The 27,520-nt window shown below is 44.6% G+C and overlaps 2 protein-coding genes across 3 annotated transcripts in view; one reads left to right on the top strand and one right to left on the bottom strand.

The window, feature by feature from the left end:
• iqsec3b (IQ motif and Sec7 domain ArfGEF 3b) overlaps positions 1–10,970 on the bottom strand; it is a gene marked incomplete at both ends in the record, with an annotated part of 51,898 nt that extends 40,928 nt beyond the window's left edge. Inside the window, 2 exons of the mRNA XM_080737288.1 lie at positions 93–167; positions 10,435–10,970. Of these exons, the coding sequence (XP_080593414.1) occupies positions 93–167; positions 10,435–10,970 (611 nt within the window). The remainder of the gene's footprint in view (positions 1–92; positions 168–10,434) is intronic.
• Positions 10,971–11,732: 762 nt separating this feature from the next.
• Positions 11,733–27,115, top strand: wash1 (WAS protein family homolog 1; the record flags this gene model as incomplete). Of its 2 annotated transcripts, XM_080737718.1 has the most annotated exons (11): positions 11,733–11,856; positions 13,866–14,006; positions 14,905–15,016; positions 15,134–15,280; positions 17,290–17,426; positions 19,490–19,625; positions 20,120–20,318; positions 20,934–21,110; positions 23,905–24,063; positions 24,870–24,941; positions 25,655–27,115. In XM_080737718.1, 11 exons carry the CDS (start codon positions 11,849–11,851, stop codon positions 25,798–25,800), a joined length of 1,434 nt encoding a protein of 477 aa, XP_080593844.1. In that variant the 3' UTR covers positions 25,801–27,115. The 2 variants fall into 2 exon arrangements, with proteins under 2 accessions (XP_080593844.1, XP_080593843.1); XM_080737717.1 differs by lacking the exon at positions 11,733–11,856 and having other exon boundaries at positions 13,855–14,006.
• Positions 27,116–27,520: the final 405 nt, after the last annotated feature.

Raw genomic sequence — 27,520 nt, 5'->3', positions numbered from 1 at the left:
CACACACACACACACATTCTCTCTTTCTCTCAGGTTAGACCTAGTGGTCAGTGACTGTGTTTCTGATTGGACGCTGACTGTGTCAGTCTTACCTGGAGGAGCCAGTGGTGTCGGTCTCTGGGTTCTCTGGGGCGGGGCAACAGAACTGATGCAGTACCGTCTGACTCCTGCCGAAGGATGGATGGAGGGGGACGGAGGAAGGACGTTTGGTCAGGAAGGAGGAGAGAGAGAGAGAGGGACAAAGGAAAGCATGTTGTCACCGCTTGAACTGATGTATGTTTCTCTCCTGCTGCTAAAACTCATAAAATACAGATCTGAGGAAGATCCTGTGTGGATGGTCTTTGTATTTGATTGTAGTAAAAAAAAAAAAAAAAAAAAACAAGCGAGCGAGTGCGTCAGCCAGCAATACCCACGTCTTTATATTCCATTGTATGATGGATTGACAATGTATTGTGTTTTGTACGCACATGTACTGCATGTCTCCTCTCCAGCCCACAGTTAAGCATCAAAAGTAGAAAACCATGTGCTGGTTCAGAATAATTCACTGATACAGTCAAACAGCTTCTCTCTCCTCCCCTATTTACATTTAGGGGAGGAACTCCCCCAATTGCTCTCTGGCTCCTGGACCCATGAAACAACAGGCCATTAAGCTTCATAAAACATCTTTAATGGTGTGGTGTCCTTGAGCTAAGCACATCAGGCAGTCAGGCTGGCAGTGATCCAGTGAGTCGTCCATCCAGGCCTCAGGACACTGGCTAACTGTGACACAGACCAGCCGTGACAGAGAGTCAGCAGGTCTAGTGCTGACAGTCCAAAAAATGTAACTAACAACACAACAACACACACACAGTCTCACACACACACACACACACACACACACGCGCACGCACACGCAAACACGCACACAAACACAATCACTCATGTCTATTATTATCCTTGTGTGCACATCAAAAGACGTTTTCCTTCAACCTAACCCAAACTCCTACCCTAATCTTAAGCCTAACCATAACCTGAAATATTTACTAATTGTAACCATAACTCAGAAAAGGCTGTCCTTCATGGAGACCATATGCCCATAAGTTACATTTTTGACTGTTTTTTTTTGTTACCAGCCGCGTATGTGCAGAGGAACATATGCTATCCCTCCACTGCCTGCTGAAAAGACAGTGAGAGTCGCTATAGTGCAGAGACAGAAAACACCCTACGCTGCCAGCGTCCCACCCACAAACACAGCCAATTGTGTTCCTAAGAGCGCCTGGCGAAGCTGGATCCACTCTGGAGTAATCGAACCCCACTGCAAAGGGCACAAAGTTTACCCTGGCCCTGCATCACCCAGACACCTGCCATCGCCTTTTTTCTTTGCATTCTCTCTCCTAAGCCATCTGGCTCTCTGTACTGTGTTTGTAGAAAAAGGATTCATCCAACTGAGAGTGGAATGCCTACTCTCTTTCTTAAAATAAAATAAATAAATAAAAAGACTAATTGAGAAGTATATATTTCACTATTTAGTTCTCCCTAAACTACTCGATTCATGTGTCCGTTGGAATCCACCCAAATAATGTGTTATTGACTTTCACAGGAGTGCCACTGCAGTACCATGGGGTAAGGACACTCCAATGACTGATGAGATGTTTTCCAGGGGTGAAAACAATAAAATGGATACACACATACATATAATACAGATAATATCTCTAATCTTTGGCATAAATTCCTCTTTTTTCCCTGGTGAAATAGTGGATATTTGTGATTTCCCTTGTTGATGAATTAAACAAAATAGCCTGAGGGGAGGGCTACCATGGGAGTAATTCAGTTATTCCGGTTCATCAGTACTCAGTTAGCTCAGCTGGGTTTGGTCACATGGGGACAGAGACTCGTTTATATAGCATGATGGTGCCAACATGAATTGATCTTCAACTCTTGAAGCAAGCGATACTGGACCTGGTGCGCTGGAAAACAAATTAAGCTTTACACTTTACAGCCTGCTGTGCTTGTGCCCCTAAGTGCACACACACACACACACACACACACACACGGACACGGACGCACACACACGCGCACAGAGCAGGGGCCATCCATGTACAAGTCACACATACTGCCATTCCCTCCAACAGCTCTTACACAGACAGCAGGTGAATATTTAAACACTACATGCCCTCTACTGTCTCTCCCTTCCTACTTCTCTCTCCCTTTTACTGACTTCATCCCTCCTTTTTTGTAAAGATAATTTTATATGCCGGCGCTGTTTTGGCAGAGAGCACCCAGCAGAGAGTGACGAGAGGGAGAGTTGCAGGGATTTTTTGTGAGAGAGAGAGAGAGAGAGAGAGAGAGAGAGAGAGAGAGAGAGAGAGAGAGAGAGAGAGAGAGAGATTGTCCATCAGTCAGTATCACGTGAAGTCCCACAATAATTTAAGCTTGCAAAAATAACCCCTGTATAAAAAAAGGAGGAGAATTGGACCCCTGCAACCACCGGCGCGCCCTGTTTCCATCCTTTGTTCCGTCTTGGAGAGATTGATAGCTCTCTGGTCCAAAGCGAACTTCTATTGGAATCCATTCTACTATGCTGCCACTAAAATGTGCAATACTATAGCCATTAAAGATCTCGATTCCCAATTCCCACACTTAAAACTAACCTAAGAACTTGGCTGTCCTCAAAGTGCAATTGGACTTAGAATTCTATCCCCTACCAGAGAGTCAAACAACATACAATAATTGTATGTCTTGTTGATGAACTCAGTATGGACCACAATGGATTCATGCAACTTTCATCATGCCAATGAAGCACACCAACCACTTTCAACCTGGCATCCCTATTTTGGGCATTTCATTTGTACTTTTCAGAATGCATCACATCACCACATTGTGAGTGTGTCATCTACAAGCTCACAATGTGAGCTTCTATTATTCAACTAGGGCTTAAGTGGTCAAAATCCCATATTAAAATTGGCTAATAGGGCCAGCCGGCGGGTGGGCCAGCGGACAAGTGTGGTCTGTCACTATGATGACTCAGACATACATAACCTTGTGACCATGACTCAGACATTACCATTTATTTTACTGTGTGTTGGGCGGTTATAAACCGCATGCTCGTTTTTGCCAACGAACCTAAGCACAGCGGTGGGGGGCGCGGGGGGGCTATTATTGTATCCGCAGGAGATGCAAGGGAAAGGAGCGCTTTTTTCGGTGATGGCGACAGAGGCGTCCAAGTGAACACAGCGGAGCGCTCCCTAGTACCTCCTTGCCCACCGGCCCCCACCGTTGTGCTTAGGTTTGTTGGCAAACGCCAGGTCGCGCATACCGTAGTCCAGTCCTTTCATTATTCTCGTAACCTGAGACCAAGACATTGTATGTCCCTTCCTACTTCTCCATCCCCATGTCTTACATTCATGTTATTTCTGGGTATTTCCGCTACAGACTCTGGATCTGATCAGAGGCCAGCAGCAGGGGGTATACTGTACTGCATGTGTGATGAGTTATATACCATGGTGGGCTCTGATCTCTCACATAATAATAGTCTCCATCCCTCTACTTAGATAGGTGGCGGACAGGGGGGATCAAGGGTGGAGGGGGTCAGTCAGCTGCCTCAGAGACCCCATTTCTCTTTTCTTTTTTTTTCAAGATTTGTTTTGGGGCCTTTATGTCTTTATTAGATAGGACAGTAGACTGACAGGAAATGGGGGGAGAGATGGGGAGTGACATGCGGCAAAGGTCGTCCGGATCGGGAAGTGGCAATGCCTATGTGGTATGCGCCTGGACCGGTAGGCCAGCAGGCGCCCCCAGAGACCCCATTTCTCTTCTCCCTCATTGTCTTGACTCTGTTCTAGCCCCCTCTTCTCACTCTACCATAGCAATCTTTCCTTATGCCTTTCTTCTGCTCTCCCTGTATGCTCTCTCTCTGTACCCATCCTCTCCTCTCCCAGTTCTCTTCATTTCCTCTCTCCTTCATTCATCTTCTGATCCATTTCCCTCTCTCTCTCTCTCTCTCTCTCTCTCTCTCTCTCCCTTTTTCGCCTTATAATGGTTCATTCCGTCAGGCTCGAGCCCCTTCCCCTAGACACCACCCAGGGCTGCATCAAAGACGATGGCTAAGCAATGCATCCCCCCCCCCCCCCCCCTCTTTTCTCTCTCCTGAGAATGGCTGATTACAGTTCGCTCCATGGGCTAAGTGGGGCAGATACGAGACTCAGCTGGAAAGAGAGAGAGAGAGAGAGAGAGAGAGAGAGAGAGAGAGAGAGAGGAAGAGAGAGACCGGATGGGTGGGGGAACCTCTCTCTGCCCCCATACGCACGTCCACGTGCAACAATACGACCACCAACACCCTACGGTGCAAAACACACTCACGCCAAAGCACGCCTCCCTTTGCTCTACACACGAACCTGTCATCTCTACAGTGAGCATCCGTTGCTTCTATATGGTATAGACAAACTCAGTGTTATATATAGGTGGAGATGAATTCACTCACACGTGCGCACAAATCAACATACCGCAATATCACATATACGCATGTGCATGCACAGATGCGCACACACTAGCATGCAAACATATACACTCACATATTCTGCGTGTGTATGCTCTCTCTTTAACACACACAAACACATATGCAGTCACTGATAACTGCCACAGCACGGCTGTGCTCCAACCTGCTGAAGGCAAGAGGCATCACAGGTTCAGCCTTCAACTGGCTTTTCAAGAAGCAACCGGTGGATCCCTGAGCTCTATATCCACCCATTCAATATGCTATTTCTCAAAGCCACTGGGATTTCTCACAAAAACACATTAACTTGAACGGCAACAGATTCACGGTTAGAATATATCACTTACTCCTGACAAAGAATAATAGATAGTTACCCCGGGCTGCGCCTGTGCACTGCTGTAGAAGGCGCACAGCTCGACTCGGGTATCAAGCAAGGTTATAAGGCACGTGCTGGAGGAAAAGGTATAGAGTGCACATGCATCACACATGCACGCACCCACCCACCCACACACACCCACCCACACCCACACACACACACACACACACACACACACACACACACACACACACACACACACACACACACACACACACCTGCATACACCGATATGAAGCTAAAGCAGGAAAGGTTCGACAATTAATTTTCATGCTTTAAGATTAACATCTGCATTTATGTTTCTAACCCATCCTTTCCTTCACTCTACACCTCCTACTGTATGTGTTCCCCTCTCGTCCTGGGTGGGGGAGGAGTCCCAGGGAGACCAATCATGACTCCTGCTGGGCTCTATCTCATGAACAGAACACATGCACGCATGTGCATGTGATTGTGCATGCACGCATGCATGCACTCGCACGCACGCACGCACGCACACACGCATGCACACACACCTCCCCTGCCAGGCAAAGACTGGTAGCGTATCAGTAACTACATCACCTAATGAGAGAGACCCAGCTGTGCATGCGTGAGTGTGTGTTCTATCCAACATAGCAGCACATCAGAGGCTCACAAGGTCTCCTGAGAGCTTTCACATCTCGTACAGTAATTAACGGCGAAACCGAATTACACGGACAGCGACCATATCTTGTCAGCTGTCTTGGGGAAGCTACGCTGAAAATGTATTTAAAGCTACAATCCATAGGTTTTATGTCATCTACCTATCTCTCCCGACAGAGATAGGTAACTGCTAAACTACAATAAAGATGGCTGCGCATCTAATCCAATATGGTTCAAATCACTTTATTGACATTGTCCTATACTTGCATCTACAGTATGTATTTTGAAGCAGAAGATTTCACAAACCACATCCCCATTGCTGTGAGTTTTCTTATCACTTGTCTACAAGTTAGGTGTGCCTATACAGCTAGTCTCGCGTAGCCAGACAACTATTCCACAATCTCCGAATGCTATATAGAGTCTGGAACTACACCTCCTGAACGGCAAGTATAATGGCAGCTGGCATTTCTGTTCACGAAAATATATTTTAAAACTTCATTTCTGCTAAGAAGCAAGCTAAATATGCTTAGATATTTTTTATTTATATAATGATAAATGTGCGCGATGTGAGACGGAAACGGAAGTGAGGAGGAGCTTCACTTCCGCTTACTTAACCGGGTACTCATCATTCTTCTTCCGTTATTCCAGACTGTATGACGGGAGCATTTCCAAAATGCGGAGTCAACAGTCTGGCCACGCGAGACTAACTACAGCAAACAGCCAAAGGGAGGACAGCATATCCAATGAATATGATGGGGGTGTGGTTTGCATCATTTTCTTGTGCAAAGGACATAGCCTATGTGTCCCAGCAGGGTCAACATTCTTCAATGTAGGGAGACCACCACCAACCACAGCAGATGTGCTAGTTATATTGTATTCACATATTCTACTATTCTTTCTTAAAAATGTAACATATTCTTCGATTATTCATTATTCATTAAAACAAGTCCTTGTAGCTTTAAAGTCTCGAAATATGCATTCATGAGCTATTTGTTCAGAAAATGTAATCGAAGCGAAACTAATGTAAATGTGGTGCATGGCTTCTTTCTTTAAACGCGTTGTTGTTGCTGCTGCTCTCATGAATCCCTCCAAAAAGAAGCTGGCAGGGTCGAACCGAGGCCGAAAGAACTGCATCTCTGTTATTGAAACCTTTCTGCTGATTTTATTGCAGAACCTCTCTGACTTGTAACAAAACCCTCGAATGAAGAAGAAATCTGAAACTGCAAGCTCTTATTACATATCTGATTTTAAAGTTCAGATTTCAGGCATTCTAAAGAATGAGATGGGATAATGTTGATGTCATACTGTATTAATGTGACGCTATATTTTTATACACATTAACTTGATCTTCCCTGTCCAGGTACTTAGTACTTTGTGCCTCTTATCTTCTTGTCTAGGCTTGTGTCTTATACCGGTATGTTTTAAATGCAGCCATTTTGGCCATGTCTTGCTCAAAAATAAGATCACTGATCTGCAAGTAACTATGGTAAATGAAACGTAAAATAAAAAGTGTGAGATATAGGAGTTTTCCCACTACATGAGCATAGCCTGCATGAATTTCCAACACCATTCTTTTAAAGGCTGTCTGGGAAAACTTGAATGCACCTCGACAATGTCTTCATTCTAAACCAACCATGTCTCCTAGAGACTTGGACCCCATACCAACTAGACTATTGCTTGATGTGATCAGTCTTTGGTGACAGGATAGGCGCCACATTCCTTTAAAGTTTCTGCTTAAGTCTCTTAAAACCCTATTCTTGATTTAAGTGTTTTAGCCAACCTAGAACAATCCATTTCTCTCTAAGAGAGTCGCCAAGCAGTCACCAAGCAGTTGTGACTTTCTATATTAAAAATAATTTGTATTAAGTGATTTAGAGCATCATAGCACAGAGACAGGACTGGTTAAAGTTACAAATGGCTTCCTATTTTGCATCAGACAAAGGAGTTCTCTCTGCGTTTGTCTTTTTTCAGACTGCAGTGCTGCATTGGACACCACTGACCCTCACATTCTATTACAGAGACTAGAACATTTAATTGGCATTAATTAATGTATTGAGCCGGTTAACGACTTCAATCAATTTCAGTTAGTGCAAAGGTTATAGGAACAAAGTTCCTCAAGGTTCTGTGCTTGGACCAGTACTATTCACCTTATAAATGCTTCCTTTAGGCAATATTAATATATTTTATGCAGATGATTTAGTTAAATTAGGCTACATTAGTTAAATTTGCGCCGCTTTTGACTTTTGACTTTCACTCCTACTTAATTATTGTTAGATTTTGTTTATGACATTTCTTAGATGTGATTGTTTTTTGAAAATGTATAAGATTATTTTTAAAATAAAAGTATATATAATTATTTGTAAAAAAAAAAGTCGTGACCCATAAAAATTGGTCTGTGAAATCTGGGAGGTAACTTCAATCATCTACTTTAAAGGAGCACTTCACCCATTTTCCTCTCCATCTGACTGTTTGCATTCACATCAATGCATCATATGCATGTTACTAACTTTCTCTGGAGTTTTTACACATTCTTGTCTTGCAGGCATGCATGGAGTGTGATGTGCGGCGGACTTCCTGGCAGCGGGTGGAAAGGTTTCCATAGATGATAGGACTGCTATATTGTTATTCTTGTTGTTGTTGTTGTTGTACACCTGTACACCTGTCCAGGGACGTGCTGGCCATTGGGAAAAGTGGGGCAACTCCCGAACTGCCGGTTCATTCCCGGCCTGGACCAGGCCGGCCATTAGGAAAAAATTTAAATAAAATGTCTGCCTTTGTTCCATTTTGGGGGCTGGGCGGCCAACAAAGCAAATTCTCATTGTCGGGCATAAACCTTGTATCTCCAAGTTTAAAATTTGTAATTTTTTTCGCAAAGCAAAGCTCTGCTTCATCATACAAGGCCGTCGCACAAAAGTAGTGAAAACAGCAGATCTACAAGCACACAACGCCTCGCGGTGTGAGGCGTTGTGTGCTTGTAGATCGGCTGTTTTCACTAGTTTAAATCCTTTTAAAAATTATAAATACAAAACATACAAGGTTTCCACCCGACAACGATGAAATATAACTTGTGTAATTGGCCCACAGGCTTGTCACTTTGTCACAAATCTTTGAGTAGCAGCAGCATCGCAGTTGAAGCCCCACCCCGTCCTCACTCTGGTGTCGGAAGCGCTATCCGCATTCATTTCTTCCATAGACATTTCATAAAGTATTTATTTAAAAGTTTTTAAGCCTTGGACAAAGCCGCCTCGGCTGGAGAGGAATCATGACAATAATCAAATTTTTTTGAATGCAAAGATTAATTAGAAAGCTGAAAAAAGGGCAGGGTACAAGACTGTGTACATCATTATTTTTAAAATTGCGGAAACTACACTCCCAGAATGCATTGCGAATGACACTCTTGTTTCCTGAAATATAGCCCTTAAATCACGCTCAGTTTAGTTATCCAGGCCAGCATATGGCCTGAAATGTAGTGATTGTCATCTCTGTGGACGCTCTTATCGTCATCCTTAACATAGTGCATCATATTTGTAAAAGAAAGACGATCGCTCACGGAGTTCTGCTGAAGTGCAATAATCCGCCGGGAAGCTACTTCCGCGGTAACAGCAAGATATGTGAAAGAAGAAGAAGCTAGACCAATCACAGACGTCGATTACATGCAGCAGTATGGGAAATGCAGTTCTTCTCCGTGCGATCTTGATTAAAACGTGTTTTACTAAAACTAGAGTGATTGCATACATACTCTGGGGTTCTACAGGAGCATATAGAACCATTTTACAACCACCAGCCTAGTGGTAAGTGTACATTGAATTGCTACGACTTTGTGGCTGATAATGAAAAACCCTATGGTGAAAATGAATGGAAAATGGACTTCCGACACCTCACTGCGATGCTCTATAGCGCGCAATGAGGGCCTCTCCAACTCTTTTTCCCGGGCTGAATCAGGGGCCCAGCATGTCCCTGCACCTGTCTGTCTGTCTGTCTGTCTGTCTGTCTGTCTCTGCAGTCTCTGTCTCTGTCTCTCCCCCTCTCTCTCAACCCAACTGGTAGAGGCAGATGGTTGCCTGCCCACTTAACGCCAGGATCTGGAGTTTTCTTCCCACTAACCACTTAAGCCCTATAGTAGGTCTACATAATAGTCATTTGACAAATAGCAAACAAACAAAAAAAAGGAAAATTGCAGATCTACAAGCTCACAACATATTTGCACGGTGGGACGTTTTGAGCTTGTAGATCTGCCATTTTTTCAACATTTGAAAATGTTTGAATACAAATATCCCTCCATGAGCATGTGCTTAAGAGAATTGTTGGGTTGCTGCAGAGTATGGTCCTTAACCCGCTATAGTATTTATTTATTTATGTATTTATTTATTTTACCATAGGCCTACAGCCATATTGTGAAAATACATTAATTAGTGCTACTTGTGACTATAGATTAATCTACAGTACACACTCCATTGCGTGATGGTATGTTTGCCAAAAAAAAATAACAGATCAGGTAATGTTGCTAGCATGCAGATATGTTCTTCTGGTAAGCTACACCTTCATGCCATGGAGTATAGCCTAAATTAGGCGAACGCTACTCCCCAACACTGCTCGTCAGATATGTTGAGACTTGGTTTGACAGTAGCTTTGAAATTGGGGCTGACAGTGCAGTGCAGAGCTCGCAGCTCACTAGAGCATCATACAGCGGGTTTGTTATGTAAGCGTCATGTTCCACTTTCGCATCTAAAAGTAATCCACCATCTCCTCTCTGCAAGAAAATTGCCAGCACATTCTCCTCATTAGCTGTTTCCAAAGTCTTGTTGAAATGCAGGGTCAGTGTGTGTGTGTGTGTGTGTGTGTGTGTGTGTGTGTGTGCGTGCGTGCGTGCGTGCGTGCGTGCGTGCGTGCACGCGCAGTCACGCACGAATAATCACTGTTTTCGTACAGCCCAACGCCTTTATGCAATATTATAGCCTATAATACTCACTCAGATTTCCTCGCCAGGCCCGAGGATCTACAAAGTGTCGTGGGGGTCAGCGGGACGAGGGAGCGGCAGCTGGGGCTGTTCCTCCCGTCCTCCTGGTCACTTTCGGCCGGGGAAGAGGAGGACGACGGCTTCGCCGGAACCAGCTGCATGTCCTCCGGGTCCGTGGGTTTAGACGGCTCCGAGGAAGACTGCAGCTGCGGTTGGGCCGGGGGGGCTTCGACCTGTGCGGGGCATTGTGCGTGGTCCACCGCGAGCTGAGACCCCGAGCCCATGTCAATTTTGGGGTCGGCGGGGTGGTGATGGAGGAGGTAGCCGGGCTCCGGGTGGTGGTGGTGGTGATGGTGATACAGATGCTGTCCTCTGGCATTCTGAAGGTGTCTGTTCTCGCCGATCAGCTCGTCCACGCGGCGGTCCAGCTCCTCTATCCGGGAGCGCTGGGTCTGGATGAGGCTCTGCTGGTTCTGGACGATAGTGGTGAGCTCCCGCAGGTATAGGATGGCCTGCACCGGGTTCTCCAGGAGGCTTGAACTCGCCATGCCCGAGAGAGGAAGGAGGAAAAATAATAGGATGCACGGTCAGTGTCCCTGACAGACGGAGGGAGAGCACTCAGATCAGAGAAACGATGGGGAGGGGGGAGAGAGAGAAAAAAAATTAAAAAAAAGATCCGAGCTTGGTGCGAGAGCAGAATAAGTTTGTTCTTTGTGTGCGCCCTCCCTCGCAGTCCGATTGGTTCTGCTGGGTTCTGGAGAATGTGGACGAGGCTTGCCTCGCTTCTCTCTCCCCTCCGAGGATCAGTGAGTGGTGCTGATGAGAGAGAAAGAGCCGCTCCAGATGTGACCGGAGGGTGGGGGCGCCGTGGGTTGGATGCGTCATTACGCACCGTACCGGGGGCGCGCGGCATGCGCAAGCATTCACACAGCAGTAGGTGCACCTATGAGTAGCACACGCACACACACACGCACCGACAGCCACACGAAATCTCAAAGAGAGACAATCTAAAAAAAAGTCAGGTGGGGGCGGGGGGGGGTCCTCACTCTCAACATTTAAATATGCAGCCTGCAGTCAATGTTTAAGATGAGTATATTACCAGCAACAACCACGCGCACGCATGCTCGCGATTCAGTATTGAATGTTACACATGGATGGGATTCCAGATTATATAGCGGCCTGTGCGGGCTGTGTTTCTGCCCGCACCGCCATCATTATTACGACAAATAGAGGCCATAAAGATGTTGTATTATTTCCAGAAGCCTCCTCTGGGCGCTCTGTAGCTTTAAAAATCGTCGGTGGTCATGTGACAGACTGAGGCGGAAGGGAACGATTTGTTTTGCTGTGCTGTGGAAAACAAACCAGGCCGCTTGTCTTGATATCAATTTATTTCTCCAAAACACACCGATAAAACCAGACGTTTTCCATGGTCAGGTAAGACCTGTTACAGCCAGCTACACATCTACACATCTGACACATAGAGGTCCGGACAGACAGTATTAGCTCTGTGTTTATAGTGCTTATAACGGGGGTACACATAGCAGTGCAAACCAATGGGCTGGTAGTCGCATACTGTATTCTGGAATTTCTGGTTCAGTGTTTCTCATTTCAAGGTCTCCCCTTAACTCTTGACAGTGTACAAATGGAACCAAATGAACCCGTCCGGGTTCATTTGGTTCCATTTGTACACTGTCAATAGTTACAGACTTGTATGGGTCCATTTAGACCCCCCTAAAAGGAACCCCCAGAGTCCCTGGAATCTACTTTTTGAGAACCACCGCTCAGGTTCATCCAACAGGTCCAGGTTTAACGTTTAGACTTTTCCCCTCCTCCAGCATGCCATTAATCTTTGATAAACGCACCAGGAGGACAGGACACATGCTATGAAGTGAAATAGCTTGTGGTAGCAGAGGAAATTGTCATGTCATGTGAGAGTCAGCTGTCAGTATATAGTGAGTCTGCGCGTGTTTTGACAAAAATCCACCATGGCTATTATATATATATATATATATATATATATATATATATATATATATATATATATATGGGCCTAGTACCCTTTGAAGTTGATTAGCCTTAACTGTTAAAGGTGCAGGCAAATAACTAAGTGTGGGAACCCAATAGCACTTAAATCAAGAGTAATGTTGACTTGTTATTATGCTGTTTTTGAGCAGTACCGTCTCCTTAGAGTGGCTTTATCCGTGTGTTACTATCTATGTTACTTGTAGCCTGAGCTGCAATACCGCTAGTGACCAAGTGGCACTGTTGAGTCGCACACAGACACACACGTACATGCACGTGCGACCTAGCTCTGGTCCATCGCGTCACCTCCAGTGACGCTCTGACAGACCCGTCGGCAAATGAATAGACCGCGTTTTCTCAGCCCCTACCAGCGTTCAACTTGAGTCAAAATAAACAAAACTACTTTGTTTTGTTTATTTTGACTGAAGTTGAGCGCTCGTAGGGGCTGAGAAAACTCGGTCTATTCATTTGCCGACGGGTCTGTCAGAGCGTCACTGGAGGTGACGCGATGGACCAGAGCTACGCACGACCCGGAAATTAACTGCTACACACACACACACACACACACACACACACACACACACACACACACACACACACACACACACACACACACACACACACACACACATGCACCACCGCTCACTTCAAACATGGTTTGATTTTTGAATAAAGCTTTGTTTTCACTGTTGCAACACTTAAAAATATTGACTATGACATTTGTACGGTAATATTGTATATCGTATTGAAATATTTGGCATAAATACAGAGGTATTACATGTTATCCATATTGTGCATCCCTAACTCAAGGTTAGTTAAAATATGTTAAATACCAGGATTTGGAACTGCAATGTGGAGACTTGTTTCTTTTGAGCTCAAACTGTGTCAGGAGGTTACCGCCATCCATCACTGTGTAATGTTGATTGTTGATGGAATACCAGTCACTTCGCCAAAAATCCAACTCGCCAAATCAACTTGCTAGGACACCTTGCCAATGAGCAGGGTTGTCAACATTAGACTGTCATTCCAGGAGAATCCAGGAGATGTATTTTTAGGGGGTGCGCGGAACTCCCCAACAGGGGTCTGGTGGTCCTCCCCCCAAAACTTCTTAACAGATATATATTTTCCTGTGTTCTGTTGAATTTTGTGCATGTTTGATACTTTTATCAGGCTTGCTTTTATCAGGCTTGTAAAATGCCAAATGTAGGTGTACAAATTTGATGACTGAAGCAAAGTAAGACATCCTTAATAATGACTTCTCATCTGGGGGTCCTCCCCCAGAAAATATTTAACATAGTAGATGTAATTGCCAATCATCCTGGCGAATCCAGGAGCATTGTCAAGCCTGCCCAATGAGCGTGGACAATTTGGCGAGTTGGATTTTTGGCGAAGTGACCGGTTACCATGTTGATGTTGTCCAGGATGACACAGAAGCATTGCCTGGAGGGCCAGGTCTACTCCGTGCCTCTCATCCAGCAAGACCTGAGGAGAGAGGAGGCCATTCACCAGATAGCTGATGCACTGCATTACCTTGAGACCATCTCTACAGACATATTCAGCAGGCAAGTCCAACACGCACGCACGCACCTCGAATATTCGAATATCAAAGTCACTATTCGATGTTGTTCACCGAAGTCGAATATTCAATATTCGCCTTTTTTTTTTGTTTTCTCTTTAATAAATATATAGTTTATAAAGCTTGGCTAGATAGGAAGTCATAAGAATGAGTTGTCAGTGCCCCTTGTGGATCAATTTGTTAATGCTCTATACCAGGGGTTCTCAAACCTTTTTAGGCTGTGACCCCCAAAATAAACATATTTGAACTGACAAGCACTTGGAATTGTAGGTATTACATTTAATGTGACTCGGTTCCGCATATAAATATTGTGAAAATAGCAGATCTACATGTAGATTGGCAATTTTCACAATGTTCGCCTCTTGCTTACTTAATATTTGACAGTTTGGCCAGTCCTGTCGAATATTCGACTATTCGAATACTTTGAGGTTGAATAATTCGAATACTAAAAATCGCTATTCGTGAATGCCCTAGCGCACACACACACACTCACACACAGACTAGATTTAGGTACTGCTCTGCTGTATTTAAGCTGCGGTAGAACACGACAACTTCAGGGCAATCTGTAGTATGAGTGCATCATGGTTTATACATGAGATGCTTAATATGACCCACCAAGACATGTAATGGCTGTCTCATACACATTGCATGCAGGAGTTATATTTATGCACATGGTCTCAGACACACTTGGTGTGTGTGTGTGTGTGTGTGTGTGTGTGTGTGTGTGTGTGTGTGTGTGTGTGTGTGTGTGTGTGTGTGTGTGTGTGTGTGTGTGTGTGTGTGTGTGTGTGTGTGTGTGTGTGTGTGTGTGTGTGTGTGTGTGTGTGTGTGTGTGTGTGTGTGTGTGTGTGTGTGTGTGTGTGCATGCGCGTGTATGCCTTCAGGGTGTCTGAGAGCGTGGAGAAGAACCGCCGGCAGCTGCATGCCGTAACTGACCGGATCAGACTAGCTCAGGCACGTGTGGACAAGATCAAAGGCAGTAAGAAGGCCACCAAGGTAACGTCCACTTTCCTTATAAAGGCACTGCTGCTACATGTGTCCCATCATTCACTCGGATGAGGGGGCAATTAGTGGACAAATAACATGTTTCAGCCATGTGTTTGTGTGCATTAGGTGTTCTCCAGTGCCAAGTACCCTGCCCCAGATCGGCTTCAAGACTATTCTTCTATCTTCAGTGGGGCCACAGACCCTTCCGCACACTCTCGTCCCCGCTACAAAATACAGAACAAGCTACGGCCCCTCGATGACAAGGCACTGCAGGTACAACAAACGCACATACACAAAGGGTATTGATTCCACGCAGGTTTTAAAAGAGCCTATTGTAATCGTTAACTGTTGTTATGCTATGCCACGATTGAAACTCCAATCAAAGTACTTCTTTGGCTGCAGATGAAATGTTTTCAACTTTGAAGCACTGTGTTGTACAACAATGGTTCCAATCACCAGATTCAAGGCAAGCCACAATGTTCAGAACAACAGGAAATGCTACTGTAGGACAATATGTGCTACTACTTTATTCATTGCACTCTTGTATCTTTCAAGGCCTCTGTACAAAGCTGACCCAGCTAAAAGTGTTGGTATAATATATCGGTTATAGATATATTTTCACTTGTTTCCATCGCATAGCCTGCCCTGAATTTAATCCGGAGAGTCTCTAAGAGAATCAGTGCACCTCTGTGCATTGCATGTCTTTATCCTGGACACCTGTAACTTTATTTAGGCTGGAGTTAATCTCACAGCATTATTTATTCAGTTGCTGGTGTTACCTATACAAACATGTCTTGCCATATATTGTAACGACCCTGTTATATTAGAGATCCGGCCGCGACTCGCTCCGCTAAGCGAGCTAGCTCTCTTAGCGTTGCCTGTTGCTTGCCTGGTCTGCTGAGTTAGGGCCCGGGTTCGCCTCCCGGTTGGAGGTGAACTTCCCCACTCACTCTGCTAAACGTTACATTTGTGTCAGACGGGCGGACCCGTGAAGCGTGCCCTCGCATGAGGGACCGGCTGTGGTGGCAGTGAAGCGCAGGGGCACGCTTCTGTGAGGAGGGGGTAATGTAACCAGCTATGGGCCGCAACTCATTCCGCTGAGCGAGCTAGCTCTCTTAGTGTTGCTTGTTGCTTGCCTGGGGGACTGGGTTCGCCTCCCGGTTGGAGGCAAACTTCCCCACTCAGTCTGCTAAATGTTACTATACTGTATAGCATTTTGTATATGTAACATAACAGACAGATCCATAGAGATCTCCTTTCCCTTGTAAATAGCCCTATGACAGTCACAGGCGGTGTCCAGGGAAGCATCTTTGGCTGCACTACAGTCAGAGGCAGGTGGATCAGTTGCATACATGCACACTGTACAATCATGGGGTGTGTTTGTACGCATGCCTTTGTGAATTGCACACTAGATGTTCATACATAGACTGCACTAAAAATGTGTGTTTGTGTGTGTGTGCGCACCTCAGCCTTGAGGCAAGTTCCTCCTGCATTATTTATGGTTAACACAGTCTTCCTATTGAGTCTGAGGAAACTTTACAGGGACCAGCATATTTTCTGCTGTGTGTGCTTGGCTGCTCGCTCGGCCCTGCAAGTGTGTTGTTCTAGTGTGCGGCTGGAGAAGGAAAAAAAGGAAAACTTAGTTGGCGATTTTCACTGGTGCTGGAATGTATTATTCATCTCGGTCCCCAATCATAACTAGGGATGGGACGAAAAGCAATATTATCGTTTATCATGATAAAAAAACATATTGCGGAGATTTAATTTATTGTGATATTGTCCTCCGTCATGCACTGGGATCAATTCAGCTTTTATTTGCCAAGCTGCACATCCGGTACCACGTAAACCTTCTAAATTCGTAAAAGGTCTTTGCCCCAAAAATTGCCGATCTACAAGCTCACGACACAACGCGACGCGTTGCGTGCTTGTAGATCTGCTATTTTTTGGCAAATGTTCCGCCCCAGGATAATGGATTTTGATTATCGTGATAATAATTGTCGCGATTTCTTTTGTCACAATAATCGTGATATGACATTTTCATATCGTCCCATCCCTAATCATAACTCACAAGTGTGTGTGTGTGTGTGTGTGTGTGTGTGTGTGTGTGTGTGTGTGTGTGTGTGTGTGTGTGTGTGTGTGTGTGTGTGTGTGTGTGTGTGTGTGTGTGTGTGTGTGTGTGTGTGTCTTTGATTGTATGGTTTGCACAAATCACAGGTTAGGTGAAAATGCCACAGGTCTTCAGCTCACAATGTGGCCATCTATGTGCCTTTTGTTGTTTTTAGGAGAAGATGCTGTATTTCCCAGTGTGTGTGAGCAATAAGAAGAGGTCTGAAGATGAGACGGAGGAGGGACTGGGCAGTCTTCCCCGCAACATCTCTTCTATCAGCTCTCTGTTGCTCTTTAACACTACTGAGAACCTGTGAGTCCACACACACACACACACACACACACACACACACACCAGATCTAGGGGTTACAACCCATTCTGGGTCACAGGCACGTTTTTATTGGGTTGCCGATTAAAATGAGCCTACAAGAAGAGCATTATTTTTGCAACAGTACACTAGTCTGTTCAGCTCAGGTACAGTTTACACCACTCCACACTTATCACGAACCTGAACTTGATACATGGACATGACATGAAAGTATTGCACTCTCTGACCCAGGTAATCCGAGTTCCCAGAAGCTCTGGGCTGCAGCGAGAATAGCAGAAGTGGTGTTAGAAAGTGACCTTCACATTGTCTGTGACTGATTCCCTCACCATCGATTGTGTGCATGGTGTGATGCGAAAAAACAAGGATGATTTGTATAAACATTGGCTTCACCAAAACCATTCAAAATGCAAATCAAATTGGACCGGACGGAAATTGCTGACGTTATCTTGCTCACTGCGATTGATATGAGCCGGTGGATCGGAGATGAAATGCCACAGGTGCGATGTTTCAGACACTTTTTGATGGCACGAATTAACAACAGCTGCTAGGTAAAACAGCACTGTGGCCAGCGCTGTTTTACTGTTTTCATGGCGGTAAAATGAGTCTTGCGCCAAGCCCATAATAAAGGATCTGCTGGTCGAAAACGTAAACCAATCACATGCCTCATATTTAATTAAATGAAATATTATACCCTTTCTAGCATGTTGAGGTTTAAAGTTGAGAGATGGAAAAATATACAGAAGCGTTCAGATATATAAAGGAGTGTAGAACTGTGAGTTCTTTCATCTAAGTTTTGGAATTTTATAGAGGTGGTGAGAAACCTAAGATTACACTGAGCATTTTTATGTACTTTTGTAATTAAATACATTTCATAGACATAGCAATTCATGGTTTGTTGTGTTATTTATCAGTAGTTTATAAAGTTAGATGTGATGGCAAATCATAGATGTATATACAGTATGTACGTTTGGGTCCCAAGTAAAAAACAAATTTCTCTTTTGGGTCTTGAGCTGAAACATTTTTGGAACCCCTCTGCTAGAGGACAGGTTACGTTTAATTTAATTACATTTTCACTAGTGTTGCCCGATCCCGATCACGTGATCGGATCGGCCGCCGATATGGCCGTTTTTATAAGATCGGAGATCGGGGAAAAAAAATCGGGAAAAAAAAAAAAGTTTTTTTTTTTTTTCAAAAAAATATTTTCTGGGAGTACTGAAAGTTACAGGTAAGGTGAATGCGATATGAAATGTAAGCTTACCATAATCACAGTAATCCTTAATCATTTTCAATCATATTCAAGGGCTTTTGGAGAAATGAGACAGACAGAGCACTGCAGAGGGAAGGTGATTGTGTCAGACTCTGTGTACAGCTGGCAGCTGATGCCAATAAGTAGTAATTGGCCCCTTGCTAATGGATCAAAGGAAGGCAATTATGTCTCTCTGCACTGTCAACTAGCTCAGTGGTTCTCAACCTGTGGGTCGGGACCCCCAGGGGGGTCCTCAAATTATTTTGGAGGGGTCCCCAGATGATTAACTTAATGTGCAACATTGTTTTCTCTCTCAACAGTAAACAAATCAACATAAAGTTTAAGTGTATAGAGGGTATCTGCACATTTCGAAAGTGAAAAATTAAGGACTTTTTAATACCTCTAAAATGACAAATTAAACATTGGCCAAATTGTCAAATATTAAAGCCAGAAATTGTGAAAATAGCCGATCTACATGCTCACAACTCCTCGCGTTGCGAGGCGTTGTGAGCATGTAGATCTGCTATTTTCACAATAGAACCGTGTTATACAAAATATACTTCCTCAACTCTTCAGGGTCGGGGGTCCCCAGTTAAAATATGATTATTTTGGGGGTCACGGCCTGAAAAGGTTGAGAACCAAGTGATAGAATGAATAGAATTTTTTTTTCTTCTTAATGCCTTGCCAAAAGATCGGATCGGGAAAGATCGGGATCGAATCGGAAGCAATAATATTTGATCGGTATCGGATCGGGAGCAAAAAAACCCTGATCGGGGCATCCCTAATTTTCACCTTTTGTAGATATAAGAAGTACGTGTTCCTGGATCCTCTGGCAGGAGCTGTGACAAAAACGCACAACACTCTGGAGACAGAGAAAGCAGCGAAACCATTTGATGCCCCCTTGTCCATCACAAAGAGAGAACAGCTGGAGAGACAGGTAACTCAAGCACACACCCTCCCTCTCAACTCAAGTCCTTAAGACCATTACTGAATACTGAATTAATTGCATTTTAAAGGCCTTATGACATAAAAAAAAAGGGGGGAAAAGGGGAGAGTGTATCACCTTTGATCGTACTTTCTATTGTGTTTGTATTGTTCCAATGCATCATTTACCAGTTCAGTTGTTGCGTTCACCCTCACCTACAACCACATCCTCCCCTGGATGATGATGCGTACGTCCAGAGGCAAATAAACCCACTTTCTTTAGCCAAATTATTCCAAAAACTACAGATTACAGAAAAACCACTGTATGTTGAATGTACATTTTTTTGGGGTGTAATTGAGGTCAGAAAACATAAGAAAAGCCACACAAAAGAATATTTTTATTGTTTTGATGTCATAAGACCTTTTAACAGAATTTTTGTACTGAATTGTCACTACTAACTTATGATTTTAATGATTTAACTGGTCATCTTCCTCTACCAATGACAGACGGCTGAGAGCTACTTTTACGTACCAGATCTGGGCCAAGTGCCTGAGATAGACGTACCATCCTACCTGCCCGACCTGCCGGGCATAGCAGACGACCTGTCCTACAGCGCTGATCTGGGGCCAGGCTTTGCCCCCTCAGGAACCACACACAACATCCCCGAGCTGCCCTCCTTCTCCGGGGAGGAGAGCAACGGGCCTGGTATACGTGCACTCTCACGCACACACATTCGCTCTCTCACTCACACACACTTGTATTTATGTCAGGGGTCTTCAACAGGGGGGTCTGGGACCCCTAGGGGGTTCTCAGAGTTACTAAAGGGTCCTTCAAATCTTTGTGTGATAGAAGCTTTTTTTCTCCTTTTCTATATTAACCACTTGAACCCCCAGCATCCATATTCTGAGAACTTTAGCCGAAAATAGCAGATCTACAAGCTCACAACGCCTCGCACTGCGAGGTGTTGTGAGCTTGTAGATCGGCTATTTTTGGCAAAGAGGTTTCGTGTAGTGGAAAAATGGCAGACTAAGCACAGAGATAGGTCAAGTTTATTATGTATTGACGGTTCAAGTGATTAAATATCTGGAAACACATATTTAGATGAACCCAAAATACACTGATGATTGTGCTGTCAAACGATGAAACGGAATTATATGGTATCTATGGGTTGTGGGGGGGTCCATGCTTCATCTCTCTCTCTCGACTAAGGGGTCCTTGGCCTGAAAACGTTGAAGACCCCTGATTTATGTTTCCTTCTCATTTGTGGTTTGTTTCGTTGACATGGAAACTCTGGCCTGTTCTTTTTCGTCCGCATTCTAGGATCTCGTTTCCAGGCCGAAGCTCCGCCCCCTCCCCCGCCTCCACCTCCTCCCCCTCCCCCCCCTGAACCTACCTTCACCCCCACGACCGCTCCCCCCGGGGCGCCCCCTCCACCGCCGCCGCCTCCTCCTCCCCCCACGGACAGCCCTGCTGAAGTCAGTCGAGTGCCGGGCTCAGGTATGACACACACACACACACACACACACACACACACACACACACACACACACACACACACACACACACACACACACACACACTAGGGCATTCACCAAATATTAGAATATTAGAATATCAAAGTCACTATTCGACGCTTTTCACCGAAGTCGAATATTCGCTTTTTTTTTTATATATATAGTTTATAAAGCTTGACTAGATAGGAAGTCATAAGAATGAGTTGTCATTGTCCCTGGTGGATGAATTTGTAAATGCTCTATACCAGGGGTTCTCAAACCTTTTTAGGCCGTGACCTTACTCGCCTCTTGCTTACTTAATATTTGACAGTTTGGCCAGTCCTGTGGAATATTCGACTATTCCAATACTTTGAACACACACACACACACACACACACACACACACACACACACACACACACACACACACACACACACACACACACACACACACACATTTATATATGGTCATACATAATTCATGCTTTACACAAAACAGAAGAATTCACTTGACCTCAACAAAGCGTAAAGAGCGATTGTGTGCTGTGCATACATTACCCACACAGTCAATATAACCCCCGGGAACCTGTGTCTCTGCCTGTGAGAGATGTATAATATGCCTAGATCAAGTCAAGCCCACATGTTCACACTGTAGGGCTGACAATAATTGACCTTGAAGGGTGAGAACCCTTCACTGCCCTGTAGGCAGGGCCTCTCGTCTCGTTGACCCTGACTCTTCCCCCGACTGACCAACCAGGGGTGTCGCACCAAATCCTGGGCCCTGGGTACAAGGATTCACACTGCGGGGCCCCCATGAATGTTCTTCATAGGGGGAGGGGGTTTAAACCATTTAAGACTGGGAACGCATTATTTTGTGCTTTAACTGTTGAAAAATAGCAGATACTGTATACAAGCTCGCATTTTTGAATAATCGTGAAAATGTGTGCAAGTCTTTGAATATTTCAAATCCGTCTAAGGTTTTTTGAAAAAACCTATGTTTCTATGTCAGTTGTGCTCAAACTTTTTCGTGTGAAGGACCCCCAAAATGATATGTATTTGCCCACGGACCCCCATCTCAAAATATTTAGTTCCAGGGACCCCCCAGAAGCAAAATCAAATGTTCGCTTAAAAAATACATATATTCGGCCTGGGCCACAGTGTAGTGGTCCACTGGTCCAGGCACCTAGGCTGGTAATCCAGACTAGAGTTCTCAAATTCGGCCCGAACCCGACCCTACCCGACCCGACGTTATCGGGCCGAGCCGGGCCCAAAAATTATAATAATTAGTCGGGCCGGGCCGGGCTCCGGGCTCCGTCACTCAAGCAACAGAGAACAGGCGCAGTATCGCTGTCTGCCTGTCTTCAGCGCAGCACTGAAACCTGCCTAAGTTCCTAACCAATGGACCAAGGATAATCGGTGACGCATACGGAAGTATAGTCTATCAGTCTCATAGAGCAGTCTGGTTGTTGTGATGACGTCACAATCGAAACCTTTGGATATACGGAAGTCTGTCACAGGCAGCGAGTCAGCGTTAGCTCTGTGTGATCGAGCGGCTACGATGAAAGTTTGGAGCTGCATGTTAAATTAAAAGGCAGCAGGCAGTTTTACAAGTTTGTAATAAGTTATAAATCCAAGAAAAGTACATTCAAAGCGGAACCAACCTGGATATTATTGACAAGGACTTAAGAGGATTGTATTAACAACATCAACATGACCAACCTAAAAGCACCATACGTTGACATCCTCTTACCTTAGAGACGATCATCTCGGCTGGTAAGATATTATTAATTCCATTATGCTTTCTGGTTAATCAAGTGTCCTTTGCTGCTGCTGTGTGCATTTATATTAAAGGGTTTACAGCCGCAGCGCGCCGCTTATTACGTGCCTAAGTTGTATATGTTTAAGCATGGTGATCAGGTGGTGTCGCGCACTAAACAACAGATCTGCAAGCCCAGAATGCAAGCCAGATGAACACGTTTTGGGTTTATAGATCTGCCGAGCCTGCGTTTGATGCGTGACCGTTGAAAGGACGAAACATAAATCACGCAGGCAGCGACAACGGCAGGGAGAGGGAGGATGAGAGCTGTATGATTGAGATTGACTGTTGACAACAACAGGGATTTAACGTTAGCACATTTTGTGCAGAACCTTGCATGTTTCATGAACAATTTAACATGTGAAGTTGCCATTTCGCCAACTATTATATGTCCGTTCTCTCACTGTTGTAATTTGAGGCACTGGCGCTGCCAGCTGCCTACTGGCGACGTTTTTTTTTTCTCTCTCTCTCTCTCTCGGGCTTTCGGGTTTTCGGGCCGAAAATGATGATAATTGTTAGGGTCGGGCCGGGCTTCGGGTCGGCCCACTCGGGCCCAGTTAGGGCCGGGCCTTAATTTTCAGGCCTGTTGAGAACTCTAATCCAGACCAGCCTTGCAGCGACGCAGGTTCGAGTCCCGATCCTGACGACCTTTGCTGCGTGTCACCCCCCATCTCTCTCCCGTTTCCTGTCAGCCTACTTTAAATCTATCAATAAAGGCAGAAAAAGCCCCCAAAAAATATAAAAAAAAACTAAAAACATATATTCAAAGATTTGACAAACAATTTCACAACTTTTCAAAAATAGCAGATCTACAAGCTCGCAGGGCGGCACTCGGTGCCGCGCTGTGAGCTTGTATATCTGCTATTTTTCTATAGCTAAAGTATAAAATAATTCAGGCCCCTCCACGTTGGCCCCTAGTAGTAACTCAGTCCCACTCCCCCCCCCCCCCCCCCTTGTGACGCCCCTGTGACCAACCATGCAGGCTCCGTCTCTGAAGCGCCCAGCGAGGTCGGCACGCCGTCGGATGGCCGCGCCGGCCTGCTGGAGTCCATCCGCAACGCCGGCGGCATCGGCAAGGCCCAGCTACGCAACGTCAAAGAACGCAAGATGGAGAAGAAGAAGCAGAAGGAACAGGATCAAGGTGACAGTGTTTTTTTGAGTGTCTGCTAGCATGCGATGGAGCGCGACTGCCTCCGGTACCCTGCTCGAGCAGGCTCAGATGCACTTTCTGTTAATGACACCTACTACCCAAGTATTGAGCTGTGAGCCTCATCATGTCTGTTATCTAGTTTAGTCTGTGTGAATTATGTCACATGTTGCAAATGTGTCTACCGGTATGTACGTTTGTCGGTATTCCTGCGTTATATTCGTGAGGTGAGGCCATGCGTGTCATAGCTAATTCATTGCTCTACCCCATACTTGGCTATTAATTGACATCTGACTACAATTCTGATGCTAAACAGACACACAGATTTAGAGTTTTGATTACTTGTGTAATCAAAATGTGTGTGAACAGTCCTAGTTTGCATTCACCTGCACTGGATACTGTGTACTACAGAGGCACGGCCTGTTGAGTCACGGCTTGGCACACCTGGCTTTGATTCACATACCGTGTGCTTACCATCATAGTGTTCAGAACAGCCCTTATCTCCCTGATGACCTCTTTACAGCGACTGAACGCTTTACAGTACACCGTCCCCATAATATTTTCTGGTGGGCTGGACAGGTCACAACCTAACATTTCACTTTTGGGGAGTGGAGAGTCGTTAACACGCCAGGGCTGACATCTTCATTAGCACAACATAGGAGCTGTAATTAATGCACTCCGCTGCAAAGCACAGGTCTCTGGAGGTCTGGGGAACAGGAGTTGGAGAGTAATACAACCTGATTGCATGTTTTATAATTTACAAGTGACAGTCAGTCTCTCTCTCTCTCTCTCTCTCTCAGCGGTGGGAGCTGCATCCAGTGGTGGAGACTTTATGTCCGATCTCTTCAATAAGCTGGCTATGCGTAGGAAAGGTAAGCATCCCCCTTTAAAATAGGAATACTGTATCCAGATACTGCTGAGTCAGGGAACGGTACACATTGTCTGTATAACGTTGTTTTTATTCTTATTTCTTACCATGCATATACTGTAGTGTAGTGTATAACATCCTCTATATTCATACTTATTGTTGCGGATAACACTCTACTCTTATCGTGCTTAACTCTCAAATACCTGGAACGCGCCCGAGTCGCGTTAGATTTTAACCACTTTAACCATTATTTTATGCTTTAACTTTAGAAAAATAGCAGATATACAAGCTCACAGCACGGCACCGAATGCCGCGCTGCGAGCTTGTAGATCTGCTATTTTTGAAAAATCGTGAAAATGAGTGCAAGTCTTTGAATATTTTTGACCCGATATTTGACCCGACTTCTAAATCCTTCCCTTAAATCATGCTGTTCTCAAACCTTTTCATGTCAAGGACCCCCAAAATTACAGGTATTTGGCCACGGACCCCCCATCTCAAAATAGCAAATCTCAAAATAGCAAATGGCAAATGTTCGCTTTTAAGTAGATATATAATCATGATTTTTCAAAAATAGCAGATCTACAAGCTCACAGCGCGGCACTCGGTGCCGCGCTGTGAGCTTGTATATCTGCTATTTTTCAATAGTTAAAGCAGTCAATAATCCTAGGCCTAAATGGGTTAAGCAGTATAACATCCATTCCTCTGTACTCTTTCCAGGTATCTCCGGCAAGGGTCCAGCAGGCGGGGAGTCGGCCGAAGCACCCAGCGGCACCGGCAGTGCGTTTGCCCGCATGTCAGACGTCATCCCACCCCTCCCTGCCCCACAGCCCATCGCAGAGGATGAGGCAGACTGGGAAGCTTAAGCCAGTGATCGATTTTTGATGCTGAGGGGGACTTGGTTTTCCTCAGAACAGTGGAAAAAAAAAAAAAAAAAAAGATCTAACGCTTGTATACATTAAACATGAACACTGCCCCGAGTACCAGCAGACTGTATTGGTGGTCAAATGTACAGTAGGCAAGATCAGGCCAGATGATGCCTCGAATCCTGATACTAGACTGAACACAGGGTATTGTTAAACAGTTTCATTTCAATAAATGAAGAGAACGAAACCATCGGTTTGATTTCATGTGCAGCATATGTAATGTTTATATTGGTATGTGCTAGGGCATTCACCAAATATTCGAATATACGACTATTCGAATATCAAAGTGACTATTCGACGTTGTTCACCAAAGTAGAATATTCGCTTATTTTCTTTTTTTATTGTTTTCTCTTTAAAAAATATATAGTTTATAAAGCTTGGCTAGATTGGAAGTCATAAGAATGAGTTGTCAATGCCCCTGGTGGATGAATTTGTTAATGCTCTATACCAGGGGTTCTCAAACATTTTTAGGCTGTGACCCCCAAAATAAACATATTTGAACTGGGGACCCTCAACCTGACAAGCACTTGGAATTGTAGGCATTACATTTAATGTGACTGTTCCGCAGATAAATATTGTGAAAATAGATCTACGCCTCGCGTTGCGAGGCGTTGTGAGCATGTAGATCGGCTATTTTCACAATGTTCGCCTCTCGAATATTCGACTATTCGAATACTTTGAGGTCGAATAATTCGAATACTAAAAATCACTATTCGTGAATGCCCTAGTATGTGCCAGTGGAAATTGTGTAATTTCTTTGCAAATTGTCAATTTAAAATAAGAATGGGTAGGTTGGTTTTGTCTAATAACACAACTAAAAGGGTAAATGGTTACATTTTATTTTATAAGGAACTGATAGACGGTACGGAAATTGCACAATGGGATGAGACCACTTTGTTAATGTGAACTGGGTTGAACTGCAGCCTCTTTGAAATCCGCTATCCTGCAAATGCAGCCTAAAGCATCGTATTTCACCTTTTGAAAGCATTCCTGTGATGCTCAACATGGCCTCAGGGATCCGGTGATTGAACTGCAAAATACTCTTTTAAACCCATCATTAAACCTGTGTGCTATTCAGTGCTGCCATCCCGAGTAGGTGGAAATTAATGGCAGCACTTGAGAACAGGACACTGGATTGTCTAAAAAGGTGGCTTTAAAGACTTATTTTGCACTTCACTGTCCATTTAGTACCTCCAGCATATTTTCTGATATATTAAACTGGTCAGTCAAAAAACCCTGTCCCACATAAATTCAAAAGGTCTCATGCAGAATATCCAAGAGTGTACATAAAATAAATTAATCAAAACAGTTTTGTGATAGTTTTTCTTTAAAATTTCACAAATACAAACAGATAAACAATTATATCCTTGGAATGAACAGCTTCAAACGGAGTGGCACAATCTTGACGGAAACCCACACACAGGCAACGATTGCTGGATTGTTCCCTTTTCAAAACAATTCCGCACATCATGAACACCACTTGCCTTTTCTTTGCAATTAGCCACTCACATTCCATCAACACATAGGCATACATGCCACTTTAATCTTAACATCTACCTGCACATGGGCCTCTTAACCCCACCATGTGGCCGATTTTAGCTAAACACATTTTGCCACTGCCCCTACTGCTTTTTGCAGTGTATACATGCGACCTGATTGG

This window comes from Nannobrachium achirus (genome assembly GCF_963921795.1).
Source record: "Nannobrachium achirus genome assembly, chromosome: 11".
NCBI classification, from domain to species: Eukaryota; Metazoa; Chordata; class Actinopteri; order Myctophiformes; family Myctophidae; genus Nannobrachium; species Nannobrachium achirus.
Note: the sequence above shows the minus strand (reverse complement) of the source record. Positions and strands in the feature narration are given on the sequence as shown.